Source organism: Siphateles boraxobius, unplaced genomic scaffold, assembly GCF_051911475.1.
Source record: "Siphateles boraxobius isolate OS27281-9 unplaced genomic scaffold, OSU_SipBor_1 33, whole genome shotgun sequence".
Lineage (NCBI taxonomy): Eukaryota > Metazoa > Chordata > Actinopteri > Cypriniformes > Leuciscidae > Siphateles > Siphateles boraxobius.
The window spans coordinates 3,036,923-3,050,507 of record NW_027508953.1 but is presented as its reverse complement, the minus strand read 5'-3'; the positions used below and the strand labels follow the sequence as shown (position 1 = coordinate 3,050,507).

Here is a 13,585-nt window from a genome sequence, read left to right as displayed (position 1 = left end):
GTGGGGACCCTTCGGGCGGCCATGGCGGTGAGGACCCTTCGGGCGGCCATGGCGTTGAGGACCCTTCGGGCGGCCATGGCGTTGAGGACCCTTCGGGCGGCCATGGCGGTGAGGACCCTTCGGGCGGCCATGGCGGTGAGGACCCTTCGGGCGGCCACGGCGAGGGCCTATGGCCCCCCCCAAAAAAATTAAAGGGGAGAGTGACAGAGTCATTACCAGTCTCTGGGCTGGACGGAACCAGCGGTGAAGGGGTCTCTGGGCTGGACGGGACCAGCGGTGAAGGGGTCTCTGGGCTGGACGGGACCAGTGGCAAAGGGGTCTCTGGGCTGGACGGGACCAGCGGCAAAGGGGTCTCTGGGCTGGACGGGACCAGCGGCAAAGGGGTCTCTGGGCTGGACGGGACCAGCGGCAAAGGGGTCTCTGGGCTGGACGGGACCAGCGGCAAAGGGGTCTCTGGGCTGGACGGGACCAGCGGCAAAGGGGTCTCTGGGCTGGACGGGACCAGCGGCGAAGAGGTCTCTGGGCTGGACGGGACCAGCGGCGAAGGAAGCTCAGGGCTGGACTGGACCAGCGGCAAAGGAAGCTCAGGGCTGGACTGGACCAGCGGCAAAGGAAGCTCAGGGCTGGACTGGACCAGCGGCGAAGGAAGCTCAGGGCTGGACGGGACCAGCGGCGAAGGAAGCTCAGGGCTGGACGGGACCAGCGGCGAAGGAAGCTGAGGGCTGGACGGGACCAGCGGCGAAGGAAGCTCAGGGCTGGACGGGACCAGCGGCGAAGGAAGCTCAGGGCTGGACGGGACCAGCGGCGAAGGAAGCTCAGGGCTGGACGGGACCAGCACATCATGGGACTCGGAACTGGACGGGGCCAGCACATCATGGGACTCGGAACTGGACAGGGTCAGCACATCATGGGACTCGGAACTGGACGGGGCCAGCACATCATGGGACTCGGAACTGGACGGGACCAGCACATCATGGGACTCGGAACTGGACTCATGGGCCAGAGCTGATGTGCGTGCCGCCCACACACACAGAACAGCCACAATCAGTACCGTGTCCTCATGAGCAGATCCAAGTGCGGCGTATTCAGTCTCTGGCGGGCAGGCGATTGGCTCCGGTTCTGGCAAACAGGCGACGGGCTCAGGCTCTTGCTCGAAGACTGGCTCTGGCTCTTGCTCGAAGACTGGCTCTGGCTCTTGCTCGAAGACTGGCTCTGGCTCTTGCTCGAAGACTGGCTCTGGCTCTTGCTCGAAGACTGGCTCTGGCTCTTGCTCGAAGACTGGCTCTGGCTCTTGCTCGAAGACTGGCTCTGGCTCTTGCTCGAAGACTGGCTCTGGCTCTTGCTCGAAGACTGGCTCTGGCTCTTGCTCGAAGACTGGCTCTGGCTCTTGCTCGAAGACTGGCTCTGGCTCTTGCTCGAAGACTGGCTCTGGCTCTTGCTCGAAGACTGGCTCTGGCTCTTGCTCGAAGACTGGCTCTGGCTCTTGCTCGAAGACTGGCTCTGGCTCTTGCTCGAAGACTGGCTCTGGCTCTTGCTCGACAGGGCGGATGAGATGAGGATTGGGCTGGACGCAGAGATGTTGATACTGAAAAAGTCTAGACCCATATCCTCCCCTGTGACCTCAACGGTTCCCACGGAACACAGCTTGGCGGGTTCCCACAAAGGCTTGTTTCCAGATCTCCATCTTCCTTTTTTCCTTTCTTTAAGGTTGGTCGGTTCTTCTGTCACGGGTGGTGTATGGCAGGAAGCACGAGGAGACGAGGAATTCAAATAAACAATAAACTTTACTATAAATCAAAACAACAAACAGGTACAGGCAGACAGAGTGGATGCAAACACCAGTTAACATAGACGAGAACCGACAAAGACAGACTGAAACGAAGAAACTAAATACAGAGACAAATGAACCATAATGATGTGAAGACAGGTGACACAGATGATGATAACGAGGAACAGGCTGGTAAGTGAGGGAGTGAGTTCAGGTGTGGAGACAAGGAGGATTCTGGGAAGTGTAGTGCAGACAAGGACAGACAGGTGCAGACGAGGACTGTGACAGGTATCAGATGGTAATACCGTGGTACTTTGAATTATACTATATACATGGTTTTATATGGTACTACCATGGTACATGTCCAAAATACCATGGTACCATCTCCAATAAACTGTAGTAGTACCATACTCTTCAGCACATTTACCCAAAAGTACCATAGTATTACCAAATTATTTTTAGATATGTACTGTACCATGGTAAAGACCATGTTATTCTTTAAATTTCCTTAGGGTACCATATAAATACCATGGTATTTGAATATGATAAACCTTAAAAAAGACCTGTGGTAGTAACATATTACTTACCATGGTATCAGATGGTAAAACTGTGCTGATTTGAAATATATTAAACTATATTATGTGCCATAGTTTTGTATAGTGGTAGATGTCCAAAATACCCAATTTCAGAGTATTTCCGAAATTCATTTACCATGGTTTTTATATGCTACTACCATGGCATATGTCCAAAATACTATGGTACCCTCCCTAAACACCATGGTACAATGTCCAAAAAACATGGTTATACTAAACTTTTTGTAAGTGTAATCGTTCAGTACATTTACCGTGGTGTTTAGACGTGTGCCATGGTATTCCTGGAAGTACCTTGGAGTACCATATTAATACCATGTACTGGATGTGAATATGATAACCTTTTCAAAAAGTACAGTGGCGGTAATACCATGGTATCATATGTTAATATGTAGTAATTTTAGATACACTGTGGTACTGAAATTCACGCACCATGGTTTTTATATGCTACTACCATAATACATGTCCAAAATACCATGTAAGTATACATATTCATCATAATTTAGTACATTTATCAAAAAGTACCATTTGTATTGTACAACCATGGTTTCCAGACATTTAAAACTATGGTATTCTTGAAACTAACGTATAAAAACCATAGAACATGAATTTGGCCATGGGCCAAACTCAAACCTGAGCTCCACCGTTCAATGTTGAACAGTTAGCTTTGTCATAGCGGTGCATTATTGGACGAGTGTTTGGAAGAAAAAAGATCTGGACATCAGGTTCTGTAAATGAAACTTCATCTCAGAGCTAAAAGGAATGTCAGGGTACGTGAGCCCTCAGCGTTACAGCAGTAATGATAGGCCTCTTCAAATAAAGCAATTATCAGCGACGGAGCGAGAGCGCCAGTGTAATGTCATACGGCGCGGCTATTCACGTCGCCCGCATCACACTAAACAGATTGCCTTTGACAGCTCTGATGACTGCAGACACTAATGCGCTGTTTAGAGCCTCAGAGAGCTACTGGAGGAAGACAAATTCAATTTGTCCAGTCTGACAGGTGGATGTAGAGAAAGAGCGAGCGCTTGAAGGGTGAGTGTGATGAATCTGATTGGAACAGTTTTCCTCCAGACGTCACCTCTAGCCTCATTTATGCTGCACGTTTACAAGACAGGGACACTTTCTTGGCTAATTTCATCTCGTGAGGTCAGGGGAGCTGGTTATTGGGATTAAAGAAGAATCTAATATTAGAGAGCAAGAAATATGCATTTTAAGTGTTTGTTATAGGTGAAGCATGTCTTTTCTGTGCCACCAGTCATAGATTTGCCGTTGTTTTCTCAATCTGTCTGCCATTGGTGAGTCAAACAAATAGTCCTGCCCCAAACTCACGCTATTGGTTGAGCTGCAATGCAAGTCTGGTTGGGATGCTAAAGGGGATAGTTCACTCAAAATTTTTAATTCTGTCATTAATTACTTCCCATCATGTTGTTCCAAACCCATAAGACTTTCGTTCATCTTCGGAACACAAATGAAGGTCTTTCTGATGAAAACTGAGAGATTTCTGTCCCTCCGTTGACAGCTACGCAACTACCACTTTGACGCTTCGAAAAGTTCATAGAGATTGTAAAACTAATCCATGTTAGAGAGGTTTAGTTTATTTAATTTAGTCTTTTATTCACATATTCCAAGTCGTATAGCTATTTTTGTGAACAGCAGGTTAAATTACTGACAATCCCATCTCTTTTTAGTCCGGTTCAGATTCAGGATGAAATGTGCCAGTTTTGAGAGCTACAGAAAAAGTTAAGATTTTCAGCGAAAAACATGCTAAATGTTGATTTATTTCTCACATAAATTTATGGCTTCAGAAGACTTAGAAGACTTAAGACTTAGACTTAGATAGTAATTTAATGTAACTTTGCATAAAAAGGCCTGCATATTTTTTCTTCAGAAATCATTTTTTTTTCTACTCTATGGATAAAATAACAGCATACGGGTTCAGAATGACGTGATGGTGAGTAAATAAGGACATTATCTTCATTTTTAGATGTATTATTCCTTCAAATTAAAGTCTTATCAAAACTTGGTCTCTGGCTGTTTGTCTGTGAGGTCAGTCTCATTGTGAAGGCTGTGTAGTCAGACCCAAAGTGTGCCGGCTGTTTCGTCTGAAACCGAGAATGCAGCTTTCTTTTCAGCTGCGTCATTTTGTTTTCCAAACCGAGCTTTATTAGCGAGGCAGAAATTTCCATAAAAAGTAAACCAAGCTTAATAGCCTAAGTGACACGTGGATCTCTTTTGAAAGCTTTTGAGTGAATACTCTATGTGATTTAGCATCTGCGCCAGGACAATATCAGCTGAACCATCTGTAAATTGCCCTCATTACCTGATGTAATCTGCAATTAAAATTAATTCATAATGAATAACATGGTGGGATATCAAAATTTTGCCTGTGAGCTATTACCCCATTTTTCCTGTGCCTTTCCTATAAGCCTACACACATTTTCCTAAAGCCGCACACAGTTATAACAGTTATTATCCTCCTCTAGTTTTTTTTTTTTTTTTTTTGTCGTTAGGCGGTAATATTTAAAGGAAGCTCTACAGATTGAAAATAATAAAACTTGTACTTTTTGCCTACTCTTTTATGAGTGCTGTGTATTTTTGGACATACTTATTTTGTCACATACTTTTTTGTCGCCTACTATATAGGGAAGTTTGTGATTTCGGATGCAGCCTCATTTTTCACATTCAGACAAACTATTGTCAAAACGATCCCTATTCGCACGGATCCGTGAAAACGAATAAAAACCTGTGTATTCTGCTGCCATTAGATGGCGATGAAACAATATAGACATATAGGTGATGAACTCGTAATACACATGTACGTGACGTCATAGTCTTCAGAGATTCGTGTTTTTCAAAATCTTACACTTTGAAACCCGTTTTCAAAACTTTGCGTTTTCAGGCACCCAAAACGCAGTTGGCGTGTAAACGAACGTCCAAAACGTTTTTAAAAGTTTTACGTTTTTGGTGTAGTGTAAATAGCCCCTCATATGTCAGCAAATTTATTACCACTTGTTAAGCAATTGTCATATTCCCAATATTCACTGTAAAGCCTCTACGCTTTAAAACGACATCTATTTTATGTTGGTTAAGCAAGTGGTTATTACGTAACGTGATAACTTACTACTGCCCCCGTTTAGGATTTATGAGATTAAGGTAAAAGATTAATAGATTAATTGATTATTCATTTAAACAGCAATCGATTATGGGAATTTATGGCACTTCTCAGGGGCAAACATACACGACATGTCAGTTGAAGCATTTTATATGTGTGCTTTTTGAGGAGATGTGTGTTTTAATGTGTGTGTTGGGGTGCGTTTAGAAGATTTAGAGCTTTCCGTAAATCCTCACTCAGCTCGGTGTTGTGTTTAATGTCCAGATTAAGGCCCACGCTGTCATTTAAAAGCCTTAATATCATCAGATTACACCATTAAAGAGCAGCCAAACAAAAACCTCAGTAAATAACAGGCATCTAATGAAAGCATCGAAAAAAACAGCCATCAGCAGCAGAACAAACCGCGCTCTTAAAATCCCACACCCACTCACTGACACTTAATGGGAGTATAAAGCAGAAATATACGTTATACTATATAGGTTACATTTATAGGTTAATGTTTCTTATAAATGACATGGATATGTGGCATATGCAAAAGATCTTGCTAGCATCATAGATTCAGTAGTAGATCTTTACAGTGTCCATTATAGTCCATTTATAGTGACATCATAGTCATCAGCTCCATCCTAATTTGCATACTTCCAGAACTACAAAGTATGCGAGATTATTATGTCCCACAATATGAGGATTAGTGCATCTCAAATCAAAGTGTTTTCCCATTGGAATTAAAAAATATATATATATTTTAACATCTCAATTGTTTCGTCTAGAGAGCAATGAGATTTATAGCAAATGGAAGTTTCATGGAACGTTTCTCCGTTAGAGTTTCAGAAGAGATCTCAACTGTGTCTTATGCAAAGACTTGGCAAGATACCAAAGTCTACATTTACAGGACAGAGAAAAACTCAAACATTTCTCATTAACACTTTTGTGGTCTTCAGGTGATTTTGACCCATGCAGAGAAAATCTTCTTTTTCACGAAAATGTTAGTTAATTTTATCTCATTGGACAAAAACTTACTGACTTTGACTCGAACATGGTTATAACTACTTGCCAAAATTACGATCAATCAGTTTAAAAAATAAATAGAAAACCTGTCCTAACTGAAAGAAAACAAGTTGACACAAAGATTGAACCCAATATCTGGTGATAATATAGCATAATGAGAGATTTAAAACCTTTTTTTTTTTTTTTTTTTTTGTAAAGGCTGGTCATTTTTGACCATTTCGGGAACACCACAAGTGTGACATCTTGTACAAAATAGAAGCATTTAAAAAAAAAACTTCCTGGTTAAATATTAAAGCACACTAGTGTGATAAATTGCATTTTTTCCCCCATATTTTGTTGAACATTGACAAAATTATCGAAAAATAATGTTTTTTTTTCACTCAAAAACTGCAGTGCATAAGCTCATATCAATAAGGCCTACAATCAATCCAAATTCAATATTTGTTGATAATAATACAGCATGATGAGAAATTTACAAGCAATTTTTAAAAGGCCGGTTATTTTGACTGGAAACATCAAAGGTGTTACAGGGTTTTCAACACAGCCAAAGGGTTAAATTCTTCTAAATGCAAATACAAATTTGAACTTCTGTATATATGTATTGTATAGTTATGTACTGTACAGTGTGTCAACAATATCTCTTCAGATAAACTCTTCAAACTCTGAGCAGTAAAAGTTGAACGTTGTAGATAGAAGAAGTTTGTCTGTTGGAACTGTCAAAGTATGCATCCATTCTTCTGCAGCAGTTAACCGAAGTTCATGAAACAATGCATTTTAATGAAAGTAGTTGAATGCTTACGTTCACATGCGTACTGACATACTATGAACTCAAAAGTGTTTTTTTTTTCATGCTTTTAGTATGTAGTAGAGATACAGCCATTCCGCACTTTCTGCTAATTCTGGGATTCGTATTTTACCAGCAGATTCAGTGAAGCCTTTGTGTTGCTGTGAGTTTCAGAACATGTCACTAGTCTTTCTCTAAGGTCTTTATGGGTGGCAGGATTTGATCTCCCACTCCAGGTTCAGCGCAGAGGCCGCTAACAAGCCTAGACAGCAGGCGCAGATGAAGCGGTTTAACAAGAACATCCGAGAAACCGTCTCACCTCCTCAGCCTATACGCTTCCTCTTTCTTTTGTCATCCTTTGATCTCTCTGGGGTGTTTCTTCTTCCTTTCTTTCTCTTTATTCTCTCTCTTGTTTCTTTGATCCTCGCCACCTGTATCCATCTGAATGTGACACAAAACTGTGTGTGTTTTAGATCTTGAGTCTCTTTTGATTCAGTAAAGCGTCTTTTACAGATACAGTTCTGTCAAGAGTAACTTTGTGGTTTTGTCCCCTCGCAAGCACTAAATACTGGAGATGTAGCACGGTAATTTAAAATTGTTATTTATTAAAAGAAATGAATATTATACATATTGCATAATATTTTTCTTTTATTGAAGCAATTTGAAGTTTCATCTTAATTTTTTTGGGACCTCAGTGATTAGTTTATATTCGGTTAGATGGAAATAAAACTGTTCTGCATATAAAGCAATCGTATCTCTTTAGAATATTTTTACTAAACCGCTCAATTCATATGGATTAGTTTTAAGATCTCTTAATGAACTTTTTGAAGTGTCAAAGTGGTAGTTGCATAGCTGTCAATGGAGGGACAGAAATCTCTCAGATTTCATTAGGGCTGCACAATTAATCGCAATGAAACCACACGCGATTTGGCAAAGGGCTGCGATTATTTCGATTAAATTTACGATTATGCGCAGCTTGTCAGTGCATTGCGGCTGATCGGTAGTAAATGCTGCTCCATCTGAACACCAGAGGGCGCTCTCACGCAGACACTCCAAATATGCCCCGTCGCAGAAGTACGATAACGAACATCATTCCAGGATATCCCTACTATGGGCAACATACTATCCGTAGCTGAATAAACAGAAGATTGAAACGCTTTGATTGATTAAACAGGACTAATAAACACACAACTGTCTTATTCTGTGTAAGAAGCCACATCATCTCTCAGAATGATGCTCAACTGTCATTTTGAAGTGAGTTTGGAGTTAAAGCATGTTATTAAATGTTGTCTTTTGTTGGACAAGAGGTTCATATATGTTTCTCATGTTTGGAAATATGTTTGCTTTGTCAATATGTTTGCTTAGCAAATAAGTCTGAATCTGTCAACGTGTTGCTTTTTCAAATGCACATTATTTCATCAAAAAGATCTTCATTTGTGTTCCGATGAACGAAAGTCTTACGGGTTTATTATTAGTTAATATTACTAATTTAGTAATTAATAGCATAATTCAATTTTTTGGGTGAACTATCCCTTTAAGCAATATCACATGAGTAACGACTGCAATATTACAGGAGTGCTTGTTCATGTCCAAAAATGAAAATCAGGTTTATTTACATTTACTCACGCTAATGTTGTTTTAAACCTGTATGATTTTCTTTCTTTTGCAGAACATAAAAGCTATTTTGAAGCTATTTTTGGTCTGTAAATATATCTAAATACCAATTAAAAAAAATGATGGCCCTTGTAGTCTAAAAGTTTATGTGTAATAAATTCTAAGTTGAATCAGATACAATATTTATTTCTAAAGCTACTTTTTGTAATGTCTATTGATGATTTTCTTATTTAACACAATAATGACTTTAAATGATCTTTTCAGGGTAATTTCTCAGCCAAATTTGATGTGCAATTAATTAGATTAATTAATCGGCACATCATGTAACTGTGGTTTTTTAGTTTTTTTATAATTAACTAATATTTATAGAATTAATATATATATATATATATATATATATATATATATATATATTAACTAGCTAATTTTAAAAAAATCATAATTTGTAAAATATTAATACAAAATTTGAACAAAGAAGCTAGTACAGTGTCTTACATAAATATTTGATCATTAAAGCATACATAACCAGTAAAAAAAGGGGGATCATGGGTAATGGAAAGGAAAGTGGCGCTGTTTAATTGGTTGATGTGGGCAAGAAAAATACAATGTTTAACATACCAGTGTGTGTTTGATAAATGTTTAACTACTTTTGCAGAGGAAATATTTAGCATGTAATTCTGCATAACTGATATAGAAAGGAATAGTAATTAGAAGACAGTACAATGAAGTGTTAGTAAAACTCTTTGTTTTTTCCCTCTTTATTAGTTTAATTTTGTGGGTAAACTCCTGGGCCCTCGAGGGAACTCATTAAAGAGACTACAAGAGGACACGCTGACCAAGATGTCCATCCTCGGCAAGGGATCCATGAGAGACAAAGAAAAGGTATTCTTTTTCCCCTTATTATCAGTGTTTTTCCTTTGGGCCGTTAATCAGAGTGTACGAGGCAAAGCTGGTGTTCCTGTCCCGTCTTTCACCGCATCGTCTCATTGTCTCCGCTGTCACGGGTGAAAAGCGCTCTGAACGATCTCGACTGCGTCTGTCGTTTTTCTACGTGCTGCACCGCTGATTGAATCGATCGATAGTTGCTGATGCCCCCCCAACACACACACCTCACCTGGAAAGAGGGATACAATGTCATAAAGAAATGCTAAGCTCAGCATCCTGTCAGAGAGAGAAAGAACACAAGAGACAAAGGGACAGAGATATATTGTCTTGACAGGTTTGGGGTTATTGGAAAACAACAGATTATTTCTTAAAGCATTTCATGCAACTGACTTTGGCTGTTCAAGCAATTCAGAGGCATTCTTCTATTTAAAGTGGTCGTTTTGTTCGATTTAGTGGTTTTCCCCTCATATTATTTTATGCAAGCCAAGGTTTCTTGGACCAAAAACAGCCCAGTTCTGGTCTATAATTGTTTTCAATACAAGCTCTAACTACCTGGATACTACTACCTAGATACAGTTGGCAAATTGGATTTTCCAATGTCCAAAGTATATATTTTAACACTGTGGGGTTTGAGGTGTTTTCTGGGCAGTGGTTGTGTTTTGACATGCCCTAACATTTGTGCTTATTTCAAATACTTATAACATTTGTATGGCTTAAAACACTTTAGGGTGTAAACTGCATTTGAAAACTGAATTCAATTAAATAATGCGTAATGATGTGCTTTAAGCACCAGAAACTGTTGGCAGATAATGAAAATCACAGCTTTCACCCCACAGTGATTGGCTGCCGTCCAGCATTTTTGCACTTCTCATTTGCATAAAGGTTTTTCAATCCCACAATCCCCTCACTCCCAGCTCCAATAGAGAATACAGTTAAAACATACACTACTTTTCAAATGGTTGGTAAGATTTTTTTGAATGTTGTCATAAGTATTTAAGACTTTCATGCTCACCACGGCTGCATTTATTAGGACAAAAATACAATAAACATTAATGTTTTGAAATGTTATCATAACTTATAATAACTATTTTCTATATTAATACATTTTAAGTTGTAATGTATTCCTGTGATGCAAAGCTGCATTTTCAGCATCATTAATCCAGTCTTCAGAGTCACATGATCCCTCAGATATCATTCTAATATGATGATTTGCTGCTCAAGAAAGCATTATTTTTTGTAAATCTTTCGCACCATAAACATTTAGAAAAGGCTGTACTTTTAAGACTGTTCTAAATGACCTATGCTCTAATTCGTTAACTTTTTTTTTTTTTTTGTGCGAAATGTATTTCAAAAGAGTCAGGAAATTCCATGACATGTATCCTTTAAGTGATTGACATTTCCCCCCAGCATATTTCTCACAGATTTGTGTGTGTGTGTGTGTGTGTGTGTGTGTGTGTGTGTGTGTGTGTGTGTGTGTGTGTGTGTGTGTGTGTGTGTGTGTGTGTGTGTGTGTGTGTGTGTGTGTGTGTGTGTGTGTGTGTGTGTGTGTGTGTGTGTGATGTTGATTTTGGGCCCCTTCTGAATAGCTCGACTGCAGATGATTTTGATGTGTGCATGTATAAGCGTGCTCGCAATTACATCCCCTGTTCGCACAAGCAATCTTCTCCCTTCAGACAGCTGTTACAGAGCTCAGGGTGTTCTGGAAGGTTTTATCTACTAATTGGGCGTGTTGTTATTGACTGCTGCTCTCCTCCGGTCCTGTCAGATTTAGGTGAACAAGCTCTCCATGGAGAAAAGTGAGAGAGGGAGAATTGTGTGGTGCAAATTGGACGGTTTGGATCTGGAAAGCTCACCTGCGCGATTTTAAGCCGTTTGGAGATTCTCCTGCAGTGCCGTCCCACAGCAGAGAGGAGAGATTTGCTTAAAGCTCATAATTCTCTTTGATGTTCTAGAATTTGCAGAAACGAATTTCACAGAATTTACCAAACGATTTTCATAGTAAACATACACGCTCCAAACCCTACAAGAGGTTGTTTTTTGGAAGCAGTTTAGAAAACTTAATATGTATATGTGTGTTCACCGATAAATATGAAAATATGCTCTTGAAAGCACTTTTCTCAAAGCTGTAGACCATACAAATATAACATAAGTATTTTTATAATGAAAACTTTTACGTCCTTAAAGGTGCAGTAAGTGATTTCAGGAAAATCAACCCACACAAACACACCCCTCCCTTAGTTGCTCCTCCCCCAAAATGCGCAAACACACAACGCAAGAGTGGATGTCTCTTTATCATATCAAAATAATGCTTCGCGAAAGCAAAGATGACGAATGAACGACAAGGAAGAACAAAAAAAAGAGCCACAAGTGTAAATACAAGCATTTATTGTCGTTATTCGTCAGAAACTCCAGACAAACAATGACACTCAGAACTGTACTATAGCTAACATTACAATAACAGCATATCTTGGTTCTGTGAAACAGCAAAAACAATGTTCCATTCATACTGCCATTGCACGCACACACTCTGTTACCTCACCATATCTGCTCTAAGCTCACCTCTTTCAGTAAACAGCCGATGAAATTAGCACCTCATTTGCATAACAGCGACTGTTTTAAAGAGATCAGATTAACTGCATTACATCAGAGGAAGCACAGGAGACATACACACACACACACACACACACACAAACACACACACACACACACACACACACACACACACACACACACACACTTAACAGCACGTTTTGCTCTCCAGTGAAAAAACATGTTGGATGAAGGAATCTCACCCTGCTTCATCTGTGCATTTGACGGGTTGGCTGATGTAATTCTTTGCCATGTTTTTGTTTTGTGTTCCTGTTAAATTGCTCTTTTGCTTTGCGTCAGCTCACAGTTCTGGATCCCACCACCACCACCACCAACACACACACACACACACACACACACACACACACACACACACACACACACACACACACACACACACACACACTCCCTGCCCAGTGTTAATGGATTTGCATATGGAATTTCCATTTTAATTGAATTGAATATGCATGGCATAATTACTGTAGTTTATTAATTTTGCTTGTTTATTTATTTACATCCCTTAGTATCCAGGGTGTGGCATTTCAAAGGTGGAAAAGGGGTCTTTCCTTCCTGCATCTTCTATTTTTAGATTATTATTTAAAAAAATTATGGATTCTTTGATGAATTTATTTGAAATAGAAATATTTTTTAACATAATATGTCTTTACTGTCACTTTTGATCTATTTAATATGTCTTTGCTGAATAAAATTATGAATTTCTTTTAATACATTTTTTTTACATAAACTGTAAAAATTTTGAACATAAACAGGCTGTTTTTGCTACTGTACTTTAAAAAAAAAAAATATATATATATATATATATTTAACTTTTTTAATAAGTAAAACTGATGGAAAAAAAAAGTTGACAGTTAATTTACACATTTTTAGTTACTGAAGCAGAGGACGGTGCTGGCGAAAGTGTGCAAATGCATAAATGTTTGGTTTTGCGTTAACAGGAAGAAGAACTGCGAAAGAGTGGAGAGGCCAAGTATAATCACCTCAACGAAGATCTTCACGTGCTGATCGAGGTGTTCGCTCCCCCCGCCGAAGCGTATGCGAGAATGGGTCACGCTCTGGAGGAGATCAAAAAATTCCTTATCCCGGTACGTTTGCACACAGGTGTGAGTGCGATCTGCGGAACAAAAGTTGAGCATCAGCATGTTTGCTGTTACCTAATTGCAGTGTTTATTACCTTGAGACCAAAAATTTTAAATTTAATTTTTACCAGGCAC

At 39.8% G+C, this 13,585-nt stretch overlaps 1 protein-coding gene across 2 annotated transcripts in view; it reads left to right on the top strand.

Annotated features, from left to right (window-relative positions):
* Window positions 1–13,585, top strand: part of khdrbs3 (KH domain containing, RNA binding, signal transduction associated 3) — a 152,309-nt gene that overhangs the window by 89,606 nt on the left and 49,118 nt on the right. For both annotated transcript variants that reach the window (XM_077195035.1, XM_077195034.1), the window contains exons 3-4: window positions 9,645–9,761; window positions 13,310–13,456. In XM_077195035.1, the coding sequence (XP_077051150.1) occupies window positions 9,645–9,761; window positions 13,310–13,456 (264 nt within the window). The remainder of the gene's footprint in view (window positions 1–9,644; window positions 9,762–13,309; window positions 13,457–13,585) is intronic.